The sequence below is a fragment of the Lactuca virosa genome, chromosome 3 (genome assembly GCF_052849685.1).
Source record: "Lactuca virosa cultivar CGN04683 chromosome 3, Lactuca_virosa_CGN04683_v6, whole genome shotgun sequence".
Taxonomy (NCBI): domain Eukaryota; kingdom Viridiplantae; phylum Streptophyta; class Magnoliopsida; order Asterales; family Asteraceae; genus Lactuca; species Lactuca virosa.
In genome coordinates, this window is record NC_136428.1 from 80,546,103 (window position 1) to 80,573,594 (window position 27,492).

At 36.3% G+C, this 27,492-nt stretch overlaps 1 protein-coding gene across 9 annotated transcripts; it reads left to right on the forward strand.

Moving 5' to 3' along the window:
- The first annotated feature begins 1,860 nt into the window (after positions 1-1,860).
- LOC145166087 (putative folate-biopterin transporter 2) lies at positions 1,861-27,065 on the forward strand. 9 transcript variants are annotated; one of them, XR_013740355.1, is made up of 7 exons: positions 1,869-2,678; positions 3,133-3,392; positions 3,518-3,610; positions 4,295-4,465; positions 7,796-7,830; positions 9,418-9,509; positions 9,622-9,790. XR_013740355.1 is itself a non-coding variant. In XM_079085014.1 (6 exons), exons 1-6 carry the CDS (start codon positions 2,396-2,398, stop codon positions 11,816-11,818), a joined length of 918 nt encoding a protein of 305 aa, XP_078941140.1. In that variant the 5' UTR covers positions 1,868-2,395; the 3' UTR covers positions 11,819-11,965. The 9 variants fall into 9 exon arrangements, 5 of the variants coding, with proteins under 5 accessions (XP_078941139.1, XP_078941140.1, XP_078941141.1 ...); XM_079085014.1 differs by lacking the exons at positions 9,418-9,509; positions 9,622-9,790 and adding an exon at positions 11,743-11,965 and having other exon boundaries at positions 1,868-2,678; XM_079085016.1 differs by lacking the exon at positions 7,796-7,830 and having other exon boundaries at positions 1,871-2,678.
- The last annotated feature ends 427 nt before the right edge of the window (positions 27,066-27,492 follow it).

Sequence of the window (27,492 nt, forward strand, 5' to 3'; positions counted from 1 at the left end):
ATAATCTTTAAGGTGTTGTTTGTTTTGGAAGTGGTTAAATGTCTTTTATCTTTTTCCATGTTTGCGGAAAAAGACGTGCACTTGAGAAACGTCTATCCGTCAGAAAGGAAAAGTGCTCAAAAAGTACTTTTATAGAAAAACAAACGAGGCCTAACTGCATATGGTATGGGCCCGTTACGGGCATGTTATGGATGAGGTGACAATGAAAACGATGTCATAACACCATGAACACCACCCCTGGTGCATGTTAAGGATGTGTTGTGGCATTTCTCGTTGTAACGAAGACGCAATGAAACGAGAAATGTGATTGGTTATTCATATTTTCGACTGCGAATGTTATTATAAAAAATTAATTAATATTTTTTAAACTATAAATATATACTATCTATTTATTTATGTATTTCACATCATTCTCATATTTCTTTAATTATACTTTATACAATTCCATTAACTTTAAAAAAAATTATGATGGTTACGTAATGATGATGAACAGTGTTATTTAGGAAAAAAAATTATGTATTTATTTTTGTCTTGTAATTTTTCTTAAATCTGGATGTTATGTTTAATTTAAATATTATGTTTTGTAAAAATATATTTGTTTAGTAAAAAAAAACTTAAAAACAAATAAAGACATGAAAAATTAATGGATGTTATAACATGTTCTTAACATGGTAACCATTTTCTCAATTGATGTTATAAGACCATGGATGATGTGGCATGTTGCCCATAAGCTCTAAATAACAACATGTGGATACCTTGGGGACTGATGGTATAAGCTTAATTGCACTATTACAGTACTCATCACCATCTTCTATCTATAAACCATTGCAAGATTGATCTAGGTTCTAATTAAATTCTAGGTCATAAAATTGAAGAGCGTATAGTTATAGAATCAGACATTTTCGTCAATGGAATATTGGTGTTTTGCCAAATTATCACACATCATATTAAATATTAATATCTTGACATTTCAAAAATCTTACCGAATGGATAGCCCACACAAAACCATCAAATTAAAGCAGTACTTCAGACCCACTCATATTTCAAATCAGTAATTGGTGTGGATACTGAACTCATTTTATTGTCAATATTGTCCATAAGAAACAAGCTTTGTCAGCCATGATCTTTTCACTGTTGGGATTTTCCTTCGAGATTATATATTCATAAGGCCTGTACAATTCACATTTATTTATAGCATTGTACAAAGAATTCTAAAGATCGTAAGACCCCAAATTAATAAAAGAAAATAATGTTATAAATTAATAAACTTGGAAACCAAGTAAACAACACTCCAAAGTCCAACCAGAAAATGGAAATGTTGCCATAAATAAGAAATCTAGCAGCAGATGCAACAATGCTAATACACCACTTCTGGAAAGGTTGCCTTACTCAGGAAAATTTCTTGTCATGCAAAAAGTTAGGGTTTCGGAGCACCTTCAACATCAAAGTCGGCTGACATTTAATTAACAAGGTCGTCATTTCAACATTATGTAATTTAAAATAAATGGCAGGGTAACGAATAAAGATTTCTTGTGATGATTTGCCAACGTTTCCTTAGTTTGTCAAACTCCATTAGAGAGTAGCACGTAGTCTCTTTTCATTTATATGCTAAACTCTATATCAAGTGACTTCGATAATGGCAGGCTGATTAGAGAATCCAGGAGAAGCAAATATTGTGACTCTTTTTGCCAAAAAATATATAGCCACATGATTAATTAATTAATGAAGGGATATGGATCACGTCCAAACAAAACATACCCTATCTTCAAAACGACTCGATCACTCGACTCTTATCCCATTATTTTATTTGGAAAATAATATTTTGAAATCAATTCACTTTGGACAAACACAAATATGGGCAACGCATCGCGTCCAAACATTCTCTATCTTCAAATAAAACCAAGATTAATGCAGTCAACAATTAATGTCATAACATTTGCCACCTACTTTCTTGATATTTTCATATTTAGATTTCCCCGGAACTTCCTATATTCCATCTAACGAACATCAGTTGTGAAGTTTTTCCATTCACGCTTAATCATATCATCATATTGTGATTTGAGCATTTTTTTTTCAAGCTTTTGCTGATTTTACATCCATCCGAGCGGTTCCTTTCGAAGGAAATTTTTTTTTTTAGCCTCTAAGTAGAGAGCCTTGCACTGGTAAACGGGTTAAGATGATGTATTTGCTGCAGTCATTCTCTAAAACCTATTCATAGATTTATCAAGAAATTTAGAAGAGAGCTAGCTCCAATCATGTTCAAGATCAACATTTGAGGGGCGTTGACTGTGACTTTGGCTTTGGAGGTTTTTTCAAAGGCCATCAGTCCTTTTGATTGATGTTAATATCTATTGAATAAATCTTGAAATCAAGAAACACTTCTTCTTTGGATTTAATGAATGCAATTCGTTGGCTCGGAGAGCTATTAGAGGAAACACATTGGAGTTTCGTGGTTGCGGTTGTGGTGATTTATGGTATAAATCAAGGGTTTGGTTATGCTCTTGCTAAGGTGGGCACAGACTACTACATGAAAGATGTGCAGAAACTCCAACCATCTGAATCACAGGTTTACCTACAAATCGCCAGAATTCCATGGGTTATTAAGCCCATTTGGGGTCTTTTTACAGATATTGTTCCCTTTTTCGGGTATCACAGGAGGCCTTATTTTATTCTTGCTGGTAATTACCCATATATAAATATATATGTTCATTCATATGCTAGTATAGTTGCTTGCATATTGAATTACTTGAACGTAGCTCATTTTTTAGTTTGGCTCAATTAACTAGAGATATGCAACATAAAGCTCAAAATTATTGAATATAAATGCCTCCTTCTTTGATCCTACTGATAAAGCAAAAACGTGTAGATATATAATATTATACTAAAGTTAATTACTCCTTTCGGTTCATAAAAACTGCAACAATCTGCCTAGAAACAACTATAACTATATATTTGCCTTTTGGTCTCTTGCAATTTGATGGTGCATATTTTTTTTTAAAGGAAACAATACAAAACGATTTTGCCCATATGAGGTTACTATGGTTCGTGTCATGATTATCTCTACAACATTAAAGGATTTTTCCCGTATAAGGTTTCATCGATTTATTAACTGAATATTTGCAAATTTTTCAGGCATTGTAGGAATTCTATCGATGCTTTTCTTGTCATTGCATGAAAAGCTTCATATAGGACTAGCATTGCTGTCTTTAATGGCCGGGAATGCTGGAGGTGCGATAGCAGATGTGACAGTTGATGCGTGTATAGCACATCAAAGTGTTACTCATCGGTCTCTTGCTCCACATATGCAAAGCTTATGTTCCATGAGTTCTTCAATAGGAGCTCTTATCGGATATTCTTTGAGCGGTGTCTTTCTTCATTTAATTGGTCCCAAGGTTGCTTTCTTTTTCATTTTCTATACATGTAACAATCGTAACACTTTTTTTTATAGATATCCAATGAAAATTGAAACATTTTTTTCATGTTTAAATTACCTGTACGTGCCCTTCTGCATTTACAGGGAGTTTATGGCTTGCTAAGTATACCATATGCCCTCATGTTGCTGGTTGGCATTTTGCTAGATGAACAACGAGCTTTAACTGATTATACACAGGTACATATAACTAGCCTTTAGAGGGTTTCATTACAATTTGTGTCCTATCGTCCAGATCTTAATTAGTCCTATATGGATCCCAAACAAAGTAAAGGGTTGTCATGTTCTCTCCTATTAATTTAATCAGATACTAGATGTAAGATCCGTGTTGTATACGAGTTTATTAAAAATAAAAGTTTAATATAAAATTATAAGCATGTAATTTTTAAAGCAATAGTTTTACATAAATACAAATGATATAATAAATAAAGTAATTAATTTAATATATATTCTAAGAGATTTGAAACAAGAAGGAAAAAACACTTAAAGAGCGTTTATTCTGATATTTAATATAATGATCTACTTTAAATATATAAACCTTACTAAAATTTGGATTTTAAATTTAAGAAAAATGAAAAATATAAAAAAATAACAAGTGGAAAAAAATAATTCAAAAAATCTTAGAAAATAACATATGTCAAATTCAATAAGAACATGACATTTGACAAAAAATGATTTTCATTTATTAGATTATAAATCAGTATTATATATGGTTGATCAAGCAAGCAATATCGATATGATATCCATTGATCTCTACATATGAGCACCTATATATGCTTTTTGCATTGTATTTGTAATATTTGGAAAATACCTTTACGCTTTGTGACTGCTAATTCTGGAAATTTTACCTTGTTTAAATATCAGGTTCCTAAGAAATTTTGGGATGCTATTATGCGTATGTTGACAACTCTGATAAGACAAGATGTGTGGGGGCAGTGTTTTTATATGTTTATCTCCTTTGCATTGAGCTTGAATATCCACGAAGGCTTGTTCAAATGGGAAACCGATTCGAAAGCAGGCCCATCTTTCTCCCAGGTGCCTAGTGGTTTCTCTCCATCTCTCTCTCACACACACACACACACACACACTCTCTCTCTCTCTCTCTCTTGTTGGTTTCAGGCCAGCTCACTCAAGCTTTACAAAACAGGGGACAAAGAATTAACACAGGGAAAGAGGCAAATATATCTATGTTTTATTCACTGATAATGAGAGGAAACATGGGACAAAATACAAACATCTGCCTATCACTGATAATGAAAGGAAACAAACATCTGCCTATCATTTTAAACTACACAACTTTGTAGAAAAATAGGAAACAAACTTGACTAGTTGCCAAAGACCAGGAGCTCACTCATTGATATCTTTGATTTATTCAAAGCTAATAAAAACGTGCATAAACATGACATTCTGAATTAAACTTAACATTTCCCCCCTTAATTCTTAATCTTCTCTACTCCAACTAAGTCTCGCATCTCCTTATGTTTTATCCTTTCTAATGACTTTGTGAGTATATCAGCCTTCTGACTTTTACCACATACGTGAGTCACTGTTATATCACTATTCTCAACACACTCTATGATGAAGTGATACCTTGTGTCGATATGTTTACTTCGACAATGAAATACTGGATTTTTATTAGATCAAGGGCTGATTGATTATCAACAAACAATGTTACCGGTGGCACTCTTTGATCTGTGATTTCTGTAAGAAGTCATCTTAGCCATATACCCTGAAAAGCTACCATAGTGGCAACTATGTATTCTGCCTCACATGATGATAGTGCCATAACTCTTTACATAGAAAGCCATTCCCCCTATGCTTCTCCTACATTAACATCCTTAGTCAAGTCACTATCAGTGTAACCTGAAATGGTGACCTCTTTTCCTTCTTTTGTGTAGACTAAACCATGATTCAAGGTTCCTTTTACATATCTAAGGATCCCTTTTACTGCTTGGAGATTTTTTATGGTGGGTTTCTCCATAAAACGACTAACAACACCAACAACGAATGTTATATCGGGTCGAGTATGAGTGAGGTACCTTAGGAAACCAACGATGCTTCTGTACTCAGTTGGGTTTACCGGCTTCTCGTCTCCATCTTTGGTCAAAGTAAGTTTGTGCTCCATTGGACTCTTGGTGGGGTTGCAATCAAGCATACGGGTTTTGACCAAAATGTTCTTAGAATAAGCTTCTTGCTTTAGTGTAATCCTATTATCTTGTTGGTTTACTTTGATTCCCAGGCAGTATGTCAACATACCAAGATCACTCATTTCAAATCTAGCATTCATCACCTTCTTGAACTCCTTCACAGTTTCTAGGTTGCTACCTGTCACAAGCAAATCATCCATATATACTCCAATAATCATAGTACTTCCATCCTTTGTTCTTGTATACACCAAATATTCCTGTGCACATCTCTTGAACCCCAGACTCAGGTACTTATCTATACATGAGTTCCAAGCTCTGGGAGCCTGTTTCAACCCATACAGAGCTTTTGTTAACTTATATACCTTTCCAGGTTCATCCTTCATCTCGGAGTCTTCAGGTTGTGAAACGTGGACTTCTTCATCCAAATACCCATTCAGAAACGCTGAATTCACGTCAAGGTGATGCACACGTCACCCATTTGAACCTGCGAGGGCCAAGATGACTCGATGTTTCTATCCTTGCAACTGGTGCGAAGACCTCTTCAAAATCGATGCCCTGTTTTTGAACGTATCCTTTTGCTACGATTCTGGCTTTGTGCTTCAGGATATTTCCTTTTGGGTCTTGCTTTACCTTGAAAACCCACTTTAGACCTATTGACTTTCTCCTTTTTGGTAGTTCGACTAGATTCCACATACCATTCTTCTCAATCGATAACAATTCTTCTTTCATCGTATTGACCCATTCCACCTTATTTTTGGCTTCTTGGTACGTGGATGGTTCTTCAACGTCTTGAGTCATCCACAAATGTTCAGTCGCTTCATAAAAATCCGTAAGCATTCTCTATCGTTTAGGGGCACCGCCACCGGTGGAGCTGGAAGCCGTGCTTGAAAAATTGGGTGAAATCAGTGCATTTGGCATTGACGGTGAGTTCGTTGGACTTAATGGACTATCGTGTGGGCCTGTTTGAGGGTCCAATTGGTAGTTGGGATGAGACTCACTACTAGTTCAGTCCACATTAACTGGGGATTGATTGGTATCATGACCATTGGGTGTAACTTGGATTGAACCATCTTCATCATCGACATTTTCTTCACCGACAAAGCCTTCATCGTTGAAGTCGAAACCTTCAACGGTGAAGCTCATCCCTTGTGTTCCTATGATTTTTGTTGTTTTCTCCCACATCCATGTCTTACCTTCCTCAAACACGACGTTTCTGCTTACATAAATCGACCCAGTGTCAGGATCCAACAACCTATACACTTTCGTTCCTTTTTCACCCCCAGATGTACACCACACATACTTCTTTCGTCCAACTTCTTCAGGTGATTCTTAGCAATCATCTTATATGCAACGCACCCAAATACCCTCAGGTGACCAACATGTGGCTTGAGACCAGTCCACATTTCATAGGGTGTGGTATCCTTCAACGCCTTCGTGCTTACCCTATTCAACACATAGACGACATAGCTCACAACTTCACCCGATATCGTATGTGATACATGCATCGTCTTCAAGTTGCTTCTCATCATTTCAATCACTGTTCGATTACGCCTTTCCACCACCCCATTCTGCTGTGGGGAATAGGGTGAGGTGAAATGTCGCTCGAGTCCGGTTTCATTACAGTAGGTGGTGAATTGGTTTGACAGAAATTCACCACCTCTATCTGTTCTTAGAACTTTGACTTTCTCTCCTGTTTCGATCTCTACTTTTGCTCTGAAGTTTTTGAAGAATTCAAAACCTTTGTCTTTTATTTTCATCAAATATACCCACATTACTCTACTGTAATCGTCTGCAAGGAGCATGAAGTACATGTTGCATGCTGGTGTAGGGGGTGAGACTGGACCGCACAAGTCTCCGTGAATCAATTCGAGCCTCTTCCGTGCTTTGAAACTTGTACATGATGGATAGGGTTTTCTTGATTGTTTCCCAATCAAGCATCCTTCGCATGGCTGGGATGGTATGACCATCTTCATAATTCCTTCAATTATCCCTTTCTCTCACATTGATTTCAAAGAAGTTAAATTTACGTGACCTAACCTTGTGTGCCAGAACCAGGTTGGGTCACTGATTTTGACAACTACACACCTCGAGGTGACTTCTTTTAGCTCAGTCTTGTAGAGACGATTTGGTGAACGTTGTACCTTCATGGGCAATCTCATTAGTCATAAACCCTTTGGGAATTCTGCTTGATCTTGATCTCATCTCCTCCTTTTGACAGTTGGCCAAGGCTTATGATGTTGCTGCACAACTCAGGTATATAGTACACTTCTTTTAGTTTTCTTTGCTCACCATTTTTACATTGGAAGATGATTTTAATGCCCGTGTTTCTAGGCTAATCATTAGTGTGATGATGTAATAGTTAGAGTCAACAATGTAACCTACTTTGATGTAATTATTTGAACATTATGTGAATTATATGATTTTTATGTGCATTATACTTATTTATAAAATATAATAAGTTAAGAATAAAAATAATCGCCAAAAATAAAATAATAGATAGACCCAATATCTATGAATAACGTTGTAGTGGTCGTGACAAGGATTCCATAGATATAAAGAACGCTGAAATCCGAGTTATAACGAAGAAGTTATGACTTGTCGAAGTTTCGCGACAAAACCGACAGTACGTTGTGTGCCGTAAAAGGTGAGTTTACGATAAAGTACTTTTTAGCCTTAGCAATCTAAACAAAATTCGTAGTATACGTTGAACCGAGAGCATGAATAAAAAGAACGCCCAAATCTAATTTCGTATGAGGAAGTTATGATTTTTCTAAGATTCGACATAGCAGTATGCAGCCCGGAGTTCGAATGTTAGATCGACCGATTTTTAGCCGACACAACCTAACGAGAATCAAAGATCTCGTTAATAGGAGCTCAACGATAAAAAGACAGACTAAAATGGACGTCGGATGACAAAGTTATGAAATTTTAACTGACTTTTCCTATCCCGACCTGTTAAAAATAAAACTTTAAAAATAAAGTCAAAATTAGCCAACGGAGTCTAAATGAAAGTTGTAGAGTACGTCTCCACCTACACGTGGATATAAAGAAATTTGAAAATGGAGCTCTTATACGAAAGTTACGGATTTTAGAACTCGGGAATGATAAATGTGAGACTGCTCAAGGAACGCCCCGCGCAAGTAGAGGGAACGCCCTGCGCTCGCATGCATGGCTCCGAATCAGCCATGTCGCCCCAGCTAGCTTCGACACGCGCCCCCTTCGGTCGCGCTACGTTCGAATGAGCGCCCTGCGCACCCGGAACGCACTGCGCTTCACCGAGGAACGCCCTGCACACCGAGGCTCTAGCCTCCTATAAAAGGAGGTGCGAGGGTAGCTCTCATTCCTCACTCCTCACCCATTCTCTCTCTAATCTCTATCTAAACAACCCCAACCCCTAGTATCTTCATAGTGCTAGAAGAAGGCCCCGGAGTGCCCGAAGGCTCCAAGAAAAAGAGCTTTTCGGCTCGGGAAGTTCTGCCCCCACAGAACCCGGTTTTTAGCAAAATCCGTTGTAATTCAGATACGTTTACCATTTAGTATTGTTATTATGAACTTATAATAAATATTTGGGCTATTATTATGACTTATATAAGTGTCGTTATAACATCTTTTTAACTACTCGCGGTACGGAGAATCCGGTTTGAAGGGCCGCCTGGGTTGTTGGATTTCAGAAGTGCTTTAATGCCAAAATGGTATTGCCCTCCGGTGTTTCATGTTTGGCCCATGTCTGTACATAGTGGTTGGAAAGTATTATTTAACACTTATATAGTAATAATAATACTAAGACTATTAATTTGTCGCATTAAATATTAGACTAAAATCTAGTGTTAATGATACTAGGTTTCGTCAAAGGAATGTAAATTAATAGAAGCGAAGCGCTGTCTGATTTCGGAATCACCACCTTAACAGATGAGTGAGGATAATGGGAACAGGTAATCGTGTTGAATGATTTGATGAAATTAATAAATTTAATTATTGTGGGTTGAAAAACCTATGTGCTCACTAGGCTCCCAAGCCTGACCCACTTAGTTTCTTGTATTACAGATAGTGGCACAAGAGCATAGATGCGATGACTTGATGAGAGATTATGGATTATAGGCCAATAGATATAAATAAATGTTGTAAGGCCTATGTTGTTCTGTTTATGCTTTTAATCTGTATTGACAATGACATCCCAAGGTTTTTAATATAATGAAATACATTTCTTCGAAAATGCTTTGATAAAATCTTTATCATAATTTTTTGGAACAAATTCCGCAACACTTTCTTTAAAAAGTTACTCTGATTTTTATATAAAGCATAAACAAAATCGTTCTTTTCTGGCCGTGAAAATGGGGATGTCACAACGATCATACCTCTTCCTTCAATTCTAAATTTTGAATTGTTTCCAAACTTTACAGAGCCTTGGATTTTTGTGTCTAGTTCCCGAAATTTGCTCCTTTCTCCAGTCATGTGATTACTGGACCCTGTATCTAGATACCACATGCTTGATTCACACACAATATCTCCATTTGACTTCAGCTTTGGATTTACCTTCTCTTCATTCAGAAATACTTCTCTGGTTTTTTCATTGAAAGATGATAACAACAGGGCTGGTTCATTGTCGGTATTCTCTTAGATCATATTGTTTTCTATATTTCTCTCCTTCCTTGGGTTCTTGCATTTAGCTACATAATGCCCAAAGTCTTGGTAGTTGTAGCATTGAATTTCACTGTTGTCTTGACTGTGGTTTCCACTGTAGTTTCTTTCTTTCTGTTGGTGAGAACCACCTCTGCCACGACCACCTCGACCACCAAAAGAACCACCTCTGCTCCGACCTCTTCCTTTTCCCCGTGATGACCCTCCATGGTTCCCTTTTGAGGCAGTTTTAGAACCACCCTCACATTTCTTCTTGTTTCTCTCAGTCCATTCTTGGTGAGTTAAGAGACGTTTCCGATCATCTGTTTCACCATGCCCTTTCATTCGTTCTTCATAGGCCTTTAACCTCCCAATCACTTCTCTACCGTCATCTTATCCAAATCAGCAAATTGCTCGAGTATTGATGCTATCTGAAGGAACTTGGTTGGTACTGCCCTAAGTAGCTTCTTCACCACTTAGGATTCATCCACAGTATCCCCGAAGGTGCGCATAGTATGTACTATGTTGGTTACTTTCACAAAAAACTCATCTACTCCTTCTGTTTCTTTCATGTTTAAGGATTCAAACTCAAATTTTAGTGTTTGAATCCTTGATGTCTTTATTCTGTCTGCCCCCATGAACATTTTCTTTAAAGCATCCCATGCTTCTTTGGCTGTTTTCTTCTCAGCCAATGACAACAGTAAGTCTTCAGGTATCCCTTGATAAATGGCTGCCAAAGCTAGTTTATCCTTTTTTACTTCCACCAATATGTTTGCTATTCTAGGTTCAACAGCATCCCAAACACCTTGGGCCTGCATAAATACTATCATCTTGATTGCCTATGCAACATAATTGGATCTTGACAACATTGGATAGTGAAGTGTGACCTGTCCATCCTTCTCACCATTGCTTCCTGACATCTTTATCACACGAGGTTGGTATTTGGGCATGCACCATGTTTGCTCTGATACCAAAATGTTGGTTTCAGGCCAGCTCACTCAAGCTTTGCAAAACAGGGGACAAAGAATTAACACAGGGAAGAGGCAAATGTATCTATGTTTTATTCATTGATAATGAAAGGAAACATGGGACAAAATACAATGTACACCTGCCTATCAATTTAAACTGGAAACTTTGCAGAAAAATAGGAAACAAACTTGACTAGTTGCCAAAGACTAGGAACTCACTCACTTACTCACTGGCATCTTTGATTTATTCAAAGCTAATAAAAACATGCATAAGCATGATATTCTAAATTAAACTTAACATCTCTCTCTCTCTCTCTCTCTCGCTCTCTCTCTCCACAAATCGACATACCGTCAAATGAAGAGGTGGGGGTACCAAGGCTGAGTTTTTTCATTAATAAATAATGTTTAAAACATATTTAAGAATGATAGAATGAAAAAAAAAGTGTTGTGTAAATAAAATGTTAAGGGTGTTAGTCTTGTATGGATAAGTTTTGAATGGATAAACATGTCAGAAATAAGTGTTGTATGAATGTAGACTGTTTCTTTGAATGAACACTAACTATTAATATTCTATTTGTAGGAAGCTATTGGTTTTATTTCATCGATTGGCTCAGTCGGATCCCTTTTTGGTGCAATATTGTATCAACATAGTTTAAAGACTCATCCTATCCGAAATGTACTATTTTGGGCTCAGTTGTTTTTGAGCTTATCAGGGATGCTAGATCTTGTCTTAATACTTAGGCTAAACCTAAAACTAGGAATCCCTGATATGTTATTTGCGATTATCAACGAAAGTGTCTTCCAGTTGGTACAAAATTTGAAGTGGTTGACATTTTATGTTATAACTTCGAAGCTTTGTCCAAGTGACATCGAGGGCACATTCTTCGCTTTGGTCATGTCCATTGACAATTTGGGCAACTCTTCCTCAGAATGGCTTGGTGGCTCACTTCTTTGTTACCTAAATGTCACAAGTACACAATTTGATAAGTTATGGCAAGCAATTTTGATTCGAAATGTTATGAGAATTGCACCTCTTTGTTTTCTGTGTTTGGTGCCTAATGGTGGTGAGGATAGTGAATCCGGGTCGAGTAATTTACAAGATAATGAAGCATTGGAACCCAGAAACGTGGAACTTACACCCCTCATTGCAAATGCTTCAAGTTGAAATAAGGCTTAAAAACATTGAGAAACATTTTATTTATTTTTGTTTTGTTACATTTATTTAGCAAGGGGCAAGATTAATTGGTCAGAGAAAGGCAAAATTATGTTATGAGATAAGGTAAAATTGATATGAGGTATTGATACTAATCTAGTTAGATAATGTTCCATGTACTCAAAAACACGGTATAAGTCGGATGAAGTTCGTGAAGTGATTAATTCTTGGAGTTTGATTACATTTGGATGATTGAGTCTTTTCAAGAAAAGGATTTCTCTTGCCGTGAACTTGACAATTTTTGAATCCATGCTGTCAAATCGTACTCTTTTTAAAGCAACAGTTTTTAGATTTGGTCCAAAGGCATTTTGGTGCTTTAGAAAAAAAACCTAATTAGTCAAAAGTTAAAGTTAACACCAGAAGGACCATTCATGCAAATTTTGAAAGCATAGGCATTAGTGGCATGACATTTTTCATAAACGTCCTCAAAGTGCAATATTTTGCAAATCATAAGGACCAATTATAAAATTTTGTATAGTTCATATTATTCAAGCACTATTCTGTAAGATTTATTTTTTCTATGGTATTTTTCATTTGAATTCAATATGTCCATCTAAATAATTTGCAATCACCACATACTCTGTAAGATTTATTTTTTCTACGATATTTTTCATTTGAATTCAACATGTCCATCTAAATAATTTGCAATCACGACATATAGTAGGATTTAAATTTTATTTAAGTATTGTATTTATCATGGGAGGTTTTAGATTTGTAAACACTATTATGTTATTAAATTCATTCAAATTTTAGTAATTCAATAATTTTACTTAAACTGTTAATGTTTTTTAAGTGTGAAACAACTTTATTGTTGGTTTTTTCCCGACCCATTGTGACAATGTAGTCACAACACTGTGTATGATTATGGAGGGGTGAAATACACTACTTAAGTCTTGTATTTATGTTCAACATGACAAACTAAATAGCTTGCAATCACGGCGAAGAGTAGGATTTGGATTTTATTTAAGTATCGTATTTAATATTGTATATTTTAGATCACAACTCATTCATTTTAAAATCGGATTGATATAAGGTTTTTTCAACATGTAATTTAGAGTTTGTACATGATATTAAAATATAATTTTTTTCATTTTTAGTTTTAAAATCATTTATAATAAAACCATACATCATCCATCATCATAAAGAAAACCATAATCGTGTATCTCAAAACATCGTGTCAAAATATTATATCATAATCATATGAAAATATCAGAGTCTAAACATCCCATGTTGAAGCTGTGGTGTGTGCCATGCGATCATTCCGAACCCTTCCCCTTGCTAGTGGAAGTACCTGAAACGAAAACTGAAAACTGTAAGCACGAAGCTTAGTGAGTTCACCAAACTATCACATACCATACAAATATCATGCAACTAGGAGATACGAGCCCGCCCACTCTCATGGAGATTCGGGCCCCGCCCACACTCCGCTGTCTAGGAGATTCGGGCCCCGCCCACACTCTGTTGTATAGGAGATTCGGGCCTCACCCACACTCTGCTGTCTAGGAGACTCGCCCCCCCACACTCAGCTGCCTAGGAGATTCGGGCCCCACACACACTGTTGGATTAGATGTCTAAGCCCATAACTATAATTGATATTTACTTGACCCGAGAGTAGCATGGTCCATTTGGGTTGCCTTCACCAGGACAATTTGATAGGATGGACTTTTGAGAAAAAGGTTATTTATGATTTATTAATATATTATAAGTTCTAATATATTAATATGAAATCATATGATTTAATTAGTATTGATCAAGAATTAATTTGGAATTAATTTAGTGATAAAAAAGACTAATTAAATTAATGGGAACTAATTGTGTAAATTAGTTATATATATGTTTTTGGCTTATGATACATGATGGATTGAGTTTATGGAAGAATCCATAAAGAGTTAGCCCACTTGAATCATGGATCATGGATGATAAGCCCAAGAGTATGGATTAGGGTTTACCCATGACTCTTGGATTCCTAAAATATATATAGAGCACCCCTTTAGCAAAAATCGGACATAAGAGTGTATTTGCAAGAGTATGGACGATTTGTGGTTGCTAACCTTTCTCTCATTTTTCTTCCAATTGTTCATGGTGTTTATGAACCATTTGAGGTGCAACACTTGAGGCACTAAGTTCTTAAAGGCCAATGTCTACAAGCTGCAACAAAGAGTTAATCTTCTAACTTACTTTTATGATTTATATGTAAATTGTATGCTAGTTGTAGGTTTAATGCTTTGGAAACAATATTGCATGTATAATTAGAGAAAACATAGATCCAAGGAATTTAGGGTTGTATGTGCACCATAGGATGTTGTAGTATACCAAAAACCCAACAGTGGTATCAGAGCCATTGGTTATTTTCTGTTATATTTGATGCTCACTTGTTTTCAAAGCTGGAAAATCGAGTTTTCTGCATTCTGACATATGAACTCGCCGAGTCCATGAACAGACTCGACAAGTCCACTCATTAAACCATCAACTCGGTGATTTCATATCATGCACTCGACGAGTTGGTGCCCGCCCACTCTCATGGAGATTTGGGCCCCGCCCACACTCCGCTGTCTAGGAGATTCAGGCCCCGCCCACACTCCGTTGTATAGGAGATTCGGGCCTCACCCACACTCTGCTGTCTAGGAGATTCGGGCCCCCCACACTCCGTTGTCTAGGAGATTCGGGCCCCACACACACTGTTGGATTAGATGTCTAAGCCCATAACTATAACTGGTATGTACTTGACCCGAGAGTAGCATGGTCCATTTGGGTTGCCTTCACCAGGACAATTTGATAGGATGGACTTTTGAGAAAAAGGTTATTTATGATTTATTAATATATTATAAGTTCTAATATATTAATATGAAATCATATGATTTAATTAGTATTGATCAAGAATTAATTTGGAATTAATTTAGTGATAAAAAAGACTAATTAAATTAATGGGAACTAATTGTGTAAATTAGTTATATATATGTTTTTGGCTTATGATACATGATGGATTGAGTTTATGGAAGAATCCATAAAGAGTTAGCCCACTTGAATCATGGATCATGGATGATAAGCCCAAGAGTATGGATTAGGGTTTACCCATGACTCTTGGATTCCTAAAATATATATAGAGCACCCCTTTAGCCAAAATCGGACATAAGAGTGTATTTGCAAGAGTATGGACGATTTGTGGTTGCTAACCTTTCTCTCATTTGTCTTCCAATTGTTCATGGTGTTTATGAACCATTTGAGGTGCAACACTTGAGGCACTAAGTTCTTAAAGGCCAATTTCTACAAGCTACAACAAAGAGTTAATCTTCTAACTTACTTTTATGATTTATATGTAAATTGTATGCTAGTTGTAGATTTAATGCTTTGGAAACAATATTGCATGTATAATTAGAGAAAACATAGATCCAAGGCATTTAGGGTTGTATGTGCACCATAGGATGTTGTATTATACCAAAAACCCAACAGTGGTATCAGAGTCATGGGTTGTTTTCTGTTATATTTGATGCTCACTTGTTTTCAAAGCTGGAAAATCGAGTTTTCTGCATTCTGACATATGAACTCGCCGAGTCCATGAACAGACTTGACAAGTCCACTCATTAAACCATCAACTCGGCGAGTTAATATCATGCACTCGACGAGTTGGTGCCTCTTTGTGCAGAAATAAAAGTTTTTGGCCAGAAATGGATTGAGTCATTACTAGAAACTGTTTTGTAAAGATAAAAATTGTATTTTCTAAGTTGGTAATGATAATCCTCATCCATTTAAAAGTCAATTGTCAAATGTTTAGATAATTAAATGATTATTTGTAATATTTGATGTGAATTGCTTTGCTATGAGTTAGATTAGATTAATAGAAAAGTCATGTGATAATTGTTTTTTGATTGAAATTAATCTAAAAATTGTTCATGATATGAGTTTTTGTAACTTGTCCTCAACTTATGTGAAAAGTCTCATTCATGAATATTAAAAACTCATAGGTTTTCATAAGTTATGGAAAAATGAAAGGTCTCATTTTTAAGAGTTACTTTAATGTTTTTAAAAGTCTTCCATAACTTTTCCTCAAGTTATGGAACATGAAAAGTTTTTCATAAAAACCACATTAAAACTCATAAGTTATGAAAATCCAAGAGTTTTGACAAGTTTTAAAACTTGCCCTCAAGTTTTGGAATTTGTAAAGTCTCACTTTTGAATACTTTAATTCCAAACCCTAGAATTTTAAAAGTTAAAATTCAACCCTTATACTATTATAATATTAAAAGTTAATACTTATATGTATAAAATGGCAGTCTATAAGGGGGGTATAAGGTTACTGCCTATAAAATGGCAGTTTAATGGGTGTCCACTCTCACCCACCGCTTCCTTGACTGGTGGAGGGTCGTTAGCCGAACGGGTAGGATATGACATTAATTCTCCCTCATTAAAAGTATAATGAAAAAAATATAAAGTAACTAAACTTTTATTAAATTCTCAATCTTAGTTACTTTAGGAAAAATGTGGAATTGGTGCTAATCCATGAAATTGCACTTTGCACCTTGTTAAGTCGTTAGTGGAGTGTGTGTGGTTAACCGGAACACTAATCTGGGACTAACAATGTGTGGCAAAGGGTAACTTGGTGTTAATCATAGATCAATGGAGCGTGTGTGGTTAATCGGCACATTGATTAGGTGATTTGTAACATTGGGTGTACCAAGCTAATTTGCAGGGTTATACACACCTTGTTTGTGATCATCGGCATCCCAGTCACAAACTTGAAGGGCACAATCCAGATTTAAACATGCCATTGAAAAGTTCAATGAATCTTAAAGGATATAGGAATTTCAAATCCAATTAAAACTTAATAATTTATTTCGTTTTTCATGGTGGAAATTGGTAAATCGTCATTTACCTACCTTCAAATATTCTACAATTGGATTACGGCATCCCTTTTTGCAATTGTAGAATATTGTGTTGGGTCCTAGCCTTCATATTTTGTTTTGGGTGTTGTATTAAGGACTTAAATCAACTAACTTGAATTTCTCCTTCATAGATGTCTAGTTCTGACAACTATGGTATTCCTTATCCTTTTAGAAAAAGCTTTCTAATGGAGATGATATCCCACATGGTGATCAAGGTGAAAGATTAATCCCTTTGTCATGCATTAATGGGACTGGAAATCATACTTCACCTCCTCCACCTCCTCCAATTATTCTCCCTAACCCACAAGTTCAAAGACTTAAAAAGTTTAAATTCATGCAAGCCCTATTGCAAGCAAGTCTGTATGTGCCAACATCTTGTAGATGAAGTTACATATTGACAAGCTGGGAGAGTTGGGTGTCGAAGTCTCAAGGAAGATGTCTATTGACTGGGTTCTTTAGTAAGTTCTTGAGTCATATAGCGGGTTCGTTAAGGACTACTCTATGACAGACCACGACCTGACCCTTATCGATCTTACCTATTTGCTTGTTGCTGCAGAATCAGAAATGATTTGGTGCACTGGTAAAACAAATTTTATTGGAAGGTCTACTCACCAAACTTCCATGGACATTGACAATGGTAACATTGGAAATCCAGAAAAGCTTTCTCTTCCCAATGGAAAGGGATCGGCCATGGTCAAGTCATTTGACCAAATGGTAAAGAGAAATGCTAAGTCTGAGATAGTCCAGTATACTATCCCAAAAGGTCCATATGTTCCTATTGCCAAGAGAAGGGGCATTGGTTGCGAATCTGCTCTATTTACCTGAAAGATTATAAGGATGGTAAGGTCAAAAAGTTTGACTCTACTTCAGGTAAGTCCAATATCTAACTCTATTAAGTTCCTATTTGGAGATTCTTAATACATGATGTAATGTAATTAGATTTTTATGTTTTGGAGAATCGAAGAAAAGAAAGGAAATTCAAAGGAAGAATAAGCTGATTTTGATCGTGAAGAGATGGATTTCGATCACATGGTTCGGTGATCAGAATTTTGAGTTGTTGCTTAAGAGTTGTGATAGATTGCTTAGGAATAGATAACAACATAGTTTTCATATGTATTTGCATTGTAAGGATAATTTTTCCGCAGTTTTATAAATAAAGAAAAGTTTTTTTTTATTTTATCTTATTTTAAGTTTCCTTACAATGGCATTTGTGAAAAATTGTTGTTTATATGATTCCATTACTAGCATTATTGGAAAATGGATTTGATTCTTTCGTTTGTGGTAGTATCAAAATTTACCAAATAAGGAAAGATTCTCATCACCCAAGTTTCAGTTGGATAGAAACTTGGAATAATCCAAGTTATATTGTGTGATGAATGAGAATTTTCATCTTTGGGAAACAAGACTAAATCCTTTATCACATATATATGTGAGTCAAGTGAAGGACTAGGGGATTGGGTACACTTGGTTGTGTGCTGGTTAGGTCCACCACAAAGAGCGATAAGACTATTCGTTATAATTTACTAAAGTTTAGTAAATATGGTTATGCTTACAAGTTTAAGTGTAATTCTGAAACATTGGAATAGTTTCAATGTTTGGCAGAACGAATGAGAAGAATCGAATTAGGAAGAAAGATAAAAGTTTCTCCAATCTGAAAAGATGGGAGAGTACTTTAGTATCGTGTTTTATGATCATCTTAATGATTATGGAAAACCATATATAATTGTTCCTCTAAGGATATATTAGTGCATTTGTATGGCTAAGAAGAGGAATTGTGAATTGTTGAAATGTATAAATCAAGAAGATGAGTCATACTTCGTTTCAAAATCAAGTCTTAGAGTCGTACTCCAAGATTGTAACTTGAGTGACATGGTCTTAAGAAGGTTTATAACACTTATCAAATGTAGAGTAAAATGTCTTCTTACTTTTGTACATTTGAAATTGGTAAGTTGTGATGTTTTGGATAAAACAAAGACCAACTAAGACCAATTGTGTGAAGTGTTTGTCTTGATAAGAAACCGCACTAACTCTTGAATATTTGTTTGTCAAGTAATTTTCCTTGACAAAGTGAATCTTATATGTCAAGAGGTCAGTGGGAGTCTTAAAGATCTTGACAAGTTTCAAGAGCTAATCAAGAATAAAAGCTATCGTTAATCACTAGCACACGACTTGAGGTTGGTAACCTATCGTGTTGACATATTCTTATTTCTGTGCCCATTCTGGTTAAAGTTGATTATGTATGTGAGTTCTATGAGTGGTCAATTGTTTGCATAACAACTTGGAATCAATGGTAGGCCCTTGTGCTACCAAGTGGCAGGAAATTAAGGTTGAACAAGTTTAGTCCATATGAGTTTGGATTTGTCACTAACCTTGTCTTGTGATTATGGTTATGACAAATTCACATGGATAGGAACACATACACCATAAAAATCTAAGTGTCATAAGTTTTCTCTCCAATTCATGAAAATGATTGTGAGAAAACGCTTTCACTAAGTAGATTTTAATAGTTAGCAATTGTGATGTTTGCATTCTCAAATTCGATTATGATTACGACATCCCTCTTCATAGTTCGAATTGTGAGAAATGGAAAAGGTCTAAACATTTGAGACTTATTGCTGTAAGTTCTAAAATTATTTAGACACACATGTGTGCTATCTAAGGAAAAGTGTATGTGGCTTATCAAAGCATCTCGTGTCAAAAATCTGAACTTTGGTAAGAAAGTCAATATGTATTGATTTCTAGAAGTCCAGTTGATTTCTGGGTAAATGTCAAAGCTAGTGGGAGCATAAGCGTTATGCTAGTAAGTAAATAATTATTATGCTAGTGGGAGCATAATTATTATAAGTTTTGCGAGTTAGCAATGTTAATTATAGAAAACAAAAGTTTCAATTTGCAAAGTTGTAGAGGTGGAAAAGTTGTTTTGCTATAATTAAAGGAGAGGAATTTATACTTCATTTCAATTCTAAAAGCTTAGATTGAGATTTTAATCAAATTTAGTCAAAATGTTAATTGCGTTCTCAAATTAGATTATGATTACGACATCCCTCTTCATAGTTCAAATTGTGAGAACATGGCAAATAGAAATATTATAGCAAAAGACTGATCAAGTATCATGTATATATGTTAGACGTTATGAATCACGTCCCATATGCTTTGGGTATAGGATCGATTGCATATGCTATAATATTCTCATGTTCTAATTTTTCCAAATGCCTAGGGCATTAAGAGAGGAAAAGGGACTAGAACAAGATATAACTAAAGTGGTTAAGCAATTGTCGAGGTAAATCTGAGGTTTACCAAAGATTGGTTGCTCATGGACAGTTGGAAGTATTTTGAAAATTTTTTGGAAGGACCATATTGACATATTCTGAAAAGAGGTGACTCTTGTTCAGAAGTGATAGTCAAAATGGGAATATGGAAATGTTTCCATAAGTGGAAGTTATTCTTTAAATCTGTGTAAGATTTGAAAACTTAATGCAAGAAGGATGTTCAAAGGAATGTACTTTGAATGTGAGACTTCGTTTCTATGGAATTGCTCTCCATTGGAATACTTTGTAATGTCTATTGCCAAGTCTCTGTGACTTTTGTGCATAGTCATTACAAGAGGATCATTGCATATAAAGATTTCAGTACATGGCAAGAATTTGGTATTCTTACATTTATCATAAGGACTTGGATTTGTGAAATAAGCATCATTGAAATGTTGTCAATTGATCTGTTTCACAAAGAAATGACCACACGCAAACTTAGTGTGCATGCTTGGAGCATGGGATAACTATTGTTTTAATTCAAGTATTAAGTTGATTATTTCGAAACATTATACAATGAATAATAAGTAATCAATATTGTCACACCCCCAAACCAGAACGGTGGAAACGTTTGGGGACGGAGGACGTCATGCACAATATCACAACAATGCATAATAGTAAAACAAGCAACAACATAATCTATTGCATTAATAGTATAATTTAATACAAGTTCGTTCTATATAGTTTATAAGACACCAAAATATGAATCAAAATAAGAGATGAGTCTTGAATATGCTCCATCTTCTCAAAACCTGGTCATCGGTACCTGTCTATTGGTGACCTGAGAATACAAGTCATTTTGAAAGCGTAGATCAGCATTAAAGCTGGTGAGTGCATAAGTATTTTAGTGTCATTCTTTGTATATGTTTGAAGAAAGTGTTTGTAAATGTTTGATGTAAGACCTTCGTAAGTGTTTGATGTAAATGTTTGTAAACTTCCTAGAAAATCCTATATTTTCTACTAAAGTAGTCTTCTACCAAGACCCGACTGTTCTTTATGTTTGTTCTTTTATAAAAGTGAGTATTTTCCCAAAGTTCGACTATCATTAACAAAATATAGTTTTCATTTCCGTTTATGTGAGAAGATCACAATGTGAATGAAATGGGAAAATAAAGATGTACTGTAGTTTTATATAAGAAACTACCAAGGTACTAACTACCTTAAACCTATTTGTTTAATTAAGGTAAAATGTGATATGATTGCAACCATACTAGATCGACTAGTATAACACAACGTTTGAGACATCGAAATGACATGACATTCGTCACCTGTAGACCTGCAGGTCCCACTGTAGCTAGAAACAAGGTGTAGAATGGTCAGTCACGTATAGATCTATACACAAATTCACGTTCTCCTTTCAGGAGACTCTGGGTACAAAACGTGTCACAGCAGTATCTTGCAGCGCCATGAAGTAGTATCTCACATTAATTTTATAGTATTCTTGTATTTGTATAGTATGTTCTCTCTGTCTAGTGTATATTATGTTCTCTCTGTCTGGTATATAAAATGTTCTCTAGTGTATAGTGTGTAGTATGTACTGTTTCTCTTTATAGTGAGTATTGTCTCTCATTATAGTATGTTCTATCTGTTTCTCTTTATAGTGAGTATTGTCTCTCATTATAGTATGTTCTATCTGTTTCTCTTTATAGTGAGTATTGTCTCTCGTTATAGTATGTTTGTACTGACTCATGTATGAACTGACTCTTTGTATGTTTCATTGTTCTAGAAATAGTAAATAGTGACTTCCTAAACTATACCTATTATAGTTTACTAGCAATGTTGTTTGTATGGATTAACATGTTTGTACACCTTTGCTACTCAAAGGTATTAAACTGAATGAAGAACTTTTATATCTATATACATATACATAATATATAACTAAGATTCAAACGACCTTCGGACAAACAACCGATACCCTAAGTTCCACAACCAAACAAGGAACAGGAAATAAGGCGAGTTATCAGTCCTAAGTCCTTTCAATCCTACTTATACAACTATATCTATATAGACATGTTTTGACAAAATATAAGTTTAAAAGAGTTTGATAAAGAGTTTTGCATATAAAAGAGTTTGATAAAGAGTTTCTACTTGTATCCCCCCCATAAAAGCATTTAAAATCATTTAAAAGATAAGTTAAGGGGTATGAACTCACCTGCAGTGAGTGATACGAATGTAAGATCGGTTTGTAGGATGCTAAGTGTCAAGTGAAACCTTGAGCACAATGGATCCTAGTAAGCATATAATGACACATATATGTATATAATTAGTGTTTATACAACTAATCATGTAAGGAAAACACCTTAGGACTTAGGAAACACTTAGATTGAAGTGTTACAAGTATGAAGGATTGCATAAAGTGGGTGTACGACCACACTAGTGTGTGTACGGCCAAGTGGTGTACGACCACTTGTGTGTACGGCCATGGAGTGTACATCCGTACACTCCTTGAAGAAAATGCCCAAAAAGGTGGTCTAAGGCTCTATCTAGCATTCTCTAAGTTTCCATGATCTTGTGTTGGAGTATAACATGAGTTTGAGGCCAAATATGCACTAAACAAGGGGTGTACGGCCATATGAAGGGTGTACGGCCGTACACTCTTTGTGATCATGCACAAGATGATGATTCATGGTGAATATCCAGTGATTCTAGTAGGTAACAAGAATAGGAAGAGGTACTTACAATTTAGAAGCCTTTAAGGGGTGTTTAAGGTCCAAGAACTAGTAGGTGTTCTTGGAGAAAGTGACAAACACTTGAAGATCTACCCAAAAACATGAATTTCATGGATGAAATCAAAGGGTGATCTAAGATTATTAAGGATAATCACAAAGAAATGGAAGGGATTCTTACATTAATGAAGATCCGGATGAAGAATGTTGATGATAGTTGAGAGAGAAATCAGTTTTCTTGGCTTGGAAGTGTGAGTAATGAAGAGAAATGAGGGAATAACTAGTATTATGACATGAGTGTGCGGTCCAAATGGGTGTACGGCCGTACACCCAACCGTACATCATGTGTACGGCTGTACACTCCCTATGGAGGAGTGTTTGGCCCGAATTTTGATACTATGAACTTTAGGAACTCATTTCTATACCCTATCCTTGAATGTACAAGACTTGGAACACTCAAATAGACCCTACACAATGCTAAATGATAGCAGAAACGAGTCTGACATTGATTGAATTGAATGACTGTACATGATAGAAATTTCAGGTTGTCACATCATCCCCCTGTTAGAGAGAATTTCGTCCCGAAATTAGAGTTTAAACAATTAAGCTATTACAAATAACTAAACAAAAAGATGAAGATATTTCAGTTTCATTTGATCCTCGTGCTCCCAAGTGAATTCAGGTCCTCGCTTGGCATTCCAGCGAACCTTCACTATCGGGATACGGCTTTGCTTCGTTTGCTTGACCTCTCGGTCCATGATCTCTACTGGTTCTTCCACGAAGTTGAGGCTCTCGTTGATCTCGATCACGTCGAATGGGATTACAAGAGTCTCGTCGGACAGACACTTTTTGAAGTTCGAGACGTGGAAAGTAGAATATACGTTACTGAGTTCGCGAGGTAGTTTGAGTTTGTAAGCTACAGGGCCGATTCTAGCGATAATATCGAAAGGCCCTACGTATCTTGGATTTAGCTTTCCACGCTTTCCGAAGCGTATCAAGACCTTCCAAGGTGAGACCTTCAATAGAACACGGTCGCCCACCTGGAATTCCAAAGGTTTCCTTCTTTTGTCTGCGTAGCTTTTCTGTCGGTCTCTAGAGGCTTTCAATCGTTCATGAATCTGAACGATCTTCTCTGTTGTTTCCCGAATGATTTCCGGACCTGTGAGAGTGCTGTCCGGAACTCGTCCTTTAGCTAACTGCGTGTCGCCTACCTCAGCCCAACATAGAGGGGATCTGCACTTACGGCCATAGAGAGCTTCAAATGGAGCAGCCTTTATGCTCGTGTGATAACTATTGTTGTAGGAAAACTCGACAAGGGGTAAATGAGTATCACATGCCTTCCCAAAGTCTATCACGTAGGCTCGCAACATATCTTATAAAGTTTGAATAGTCCTCTCACTTTGTCCGTCGGTTTGCGGATGGTAGGCTGTACTAATGTCCAGCCTAGTCCCAAAGGAACTTTGTAGCGACTGCCAGAACCTCGAAGTGAATCTACTATCTCTATGAGAGATAATGGATATGGGAACACCATGCAGTCGTACGATCTCCCTTATGTATGTTCTTGTTAGTTTCTCCATCTTGTCAGTCTCTTTGATAGGCGGGAAGTGTGCGGACTTTGTTAACCTATCTACGATCACCCATATTGTATCGAGATTACCCGTTGTCTCAGGCAACTTGGTTATAAAGTCCATTGTGATCCGCTGTGACAACCCGAAACTTTTATCTTATGCACTTAGTCAATTCGATCATAGTTAAACATGTTTTGTTGACTTTTGGCACTGTTTGAGGGTTCGTATAAGTGTTCTAAGCTTAAGTACAGTTGGGAACGAGAGTAGGAATGAGCCAACAAGTCGTATAGAGGCTAAACCGGGCCATACACCCTCTTGGGAGGTGTGTACGGCCGTACACATGGGTGTGCGGCCGCACACCCACCCTCCAGCCGCACACTCACCCTTATATATAAGGGGACCCCTTCACTCATTCCTTTCCTATTGGCTACACTCTATTTTCTCTCACTACTTTCTCTCTCTAAAAACTTCATCCAAGAACACCTTAAAGGCCTCAAAAACGTGAAATACTTCATCCTTCAGCTTGTTCTATTGGTAAGACTCTTGAATCTAAGCCTAAAACTCATAGTATTCTTCGTGTTCTTCATCACTTGAAGGTGTACGGCCGCACACCTTCATAAGGTGGCCGTACACACCTTAAAGCTCTCCAAAGTGAAGAGTTTTGGCCTTCATTTGCTCATAGGACTTGAAATTAGCATTAGAACAGCTAAAAATCGACATTTCGGGCACAAATGAGGAGTGTACGGTCGCACACTCCTGTGTACAGCCGCACACACCCTCTGTACAGCCGCACACTCCTATGTGCAACCGTACACACATCCTGACCGCACACCCTGGCCGCACACACACTCTTTTGGCTGTACACCTCCCTTGTTTAGTCATATAGAGTCCCGACAAGCATTTCCAAGTCCCTAGGGTGGTTTCCCGTCATGTTTAGTCATGAAACACTCTAATTCTAATACGTATATGTGTCATCACATGTCAATAGGATCCACTTGCGTACGAAACACCGGTTGGCACTCAGCATTCGTAACCGATCATTCACCCAGATCCTACGTCAAACGGTGAGTTCATACCCCTACGCTTTTATAAGTTTTTATAACGTTTTCAGGGGGGAATACAAGCCAAACCTAAATGTTTTCACAACATAAAAACTAATACAATTACAATGATTTTACGTTAAACATTTAGATACTTTATCCCTTTTGTAGTATGCGGAGCATAAGGGACGTTTTCTAAACATAATTGTATAGTTTTCGAATAGTTCATAAACCTAATCTATCAATCAAACTATAATAGGTATAGTTTGGAGATGTCATTATCAGTTTTCAGAATCAAACTCCATGCAAGTCAAACATATAAACTATGACCGATTTAGTTTATCCGTACGAATAACGAGAGTATCTTACTAGATAATTATTTTGTATAATTATTATACTCCACATTGTTTTCCAACGATTTCGAACTCAAAAACAACTGAACTACTCGTAAACTAGTTAATACAGGATTGTGAGATTAATCTTCGTTTTGCCCCTTCGGGGTACCAATAAATCCTTTCCGGAAGTATAACCAGAGTCTCCTGGAGGGAGAGCGTGAAATTTGTGAATAGATCTATTCGGGACAGACAATCCTACACCTGCACTGTTAGCTACAGTGGGGCGGGCACGCCCGTGGTGACAAATTTTGTAATCGTACGACATCTGAAGAAACGTCAAGAAGGTCTCGGGTCAAATTAGCATGGTTATCCGACTCACAATATGTAAAACTAACCTTTGTTTACGCGATTTCTTCTTCAATAGTTTTATTTTAATTATTAAAAACTATCTATCTACTTACTGGAGGGTATTCCAGCGATCTAATTCCTGGTTTTAGTTGAATAGTAAAACTACTTATCTACTGGTGGTAACCAGAGTTTTCGAACGAAACTTACTTTTTATTTAGTATTCAACGAACATGTTAGAAAATATTGGATTTTCTTGGGAAGCATGCATATCTATTTCTAAACTCAATAAAGAAGGTTTTCGATACCAAACGGTATTTACTTATAATGAAAAGGAATAAATTTTACAAATTCAGTGACTAGTTTTGGATACAAAAATATACTTATGAACTCACCAGCTTTATGCTGATATATTTTCAAAACTGCTTGTATTCTCAGGGAATTAGTAGACAGGTACTTCCAGGAGCTCGGAGAGGTCGAAGCGTTAGAGTCGTGTCTTTCTATTTTGCTTTTGATATGAACAAAACTATGTATTAAAACAATGTAAACCTTTTTCATGTATGTATTCAATGTCTGGTTGTGTTTACTATGCTTGCTATGATACAACTATTGTGATACTTGCATGACGTCCTCCGCCTCGGAGCGTTTCCGCCTTCGGTTCCGGGGTGTGACTGATTGGTATCAGAGCTATTGTTTATAGTGAACTAAGTATACCGAACCTTACATGGTATACAACTATAAACATTAAGGGGCCTAAGTGCTCTAAACTAAAAGTATATTTTCGAAAATATAAATATTTTTATAGCAAAGTATACAGGTATACCCGAGTACCAGAATCCGTATCATAAGTAAAACAAAATAAAAAGTATTTGGGTGTTGGACATCGCGGTTAAACCTGGGCAGTTATGTAATCAAGTCTAGGGTCAATATAGCCTGATCAACTATATTTATTCGAGACATGACCAACATGTGTTT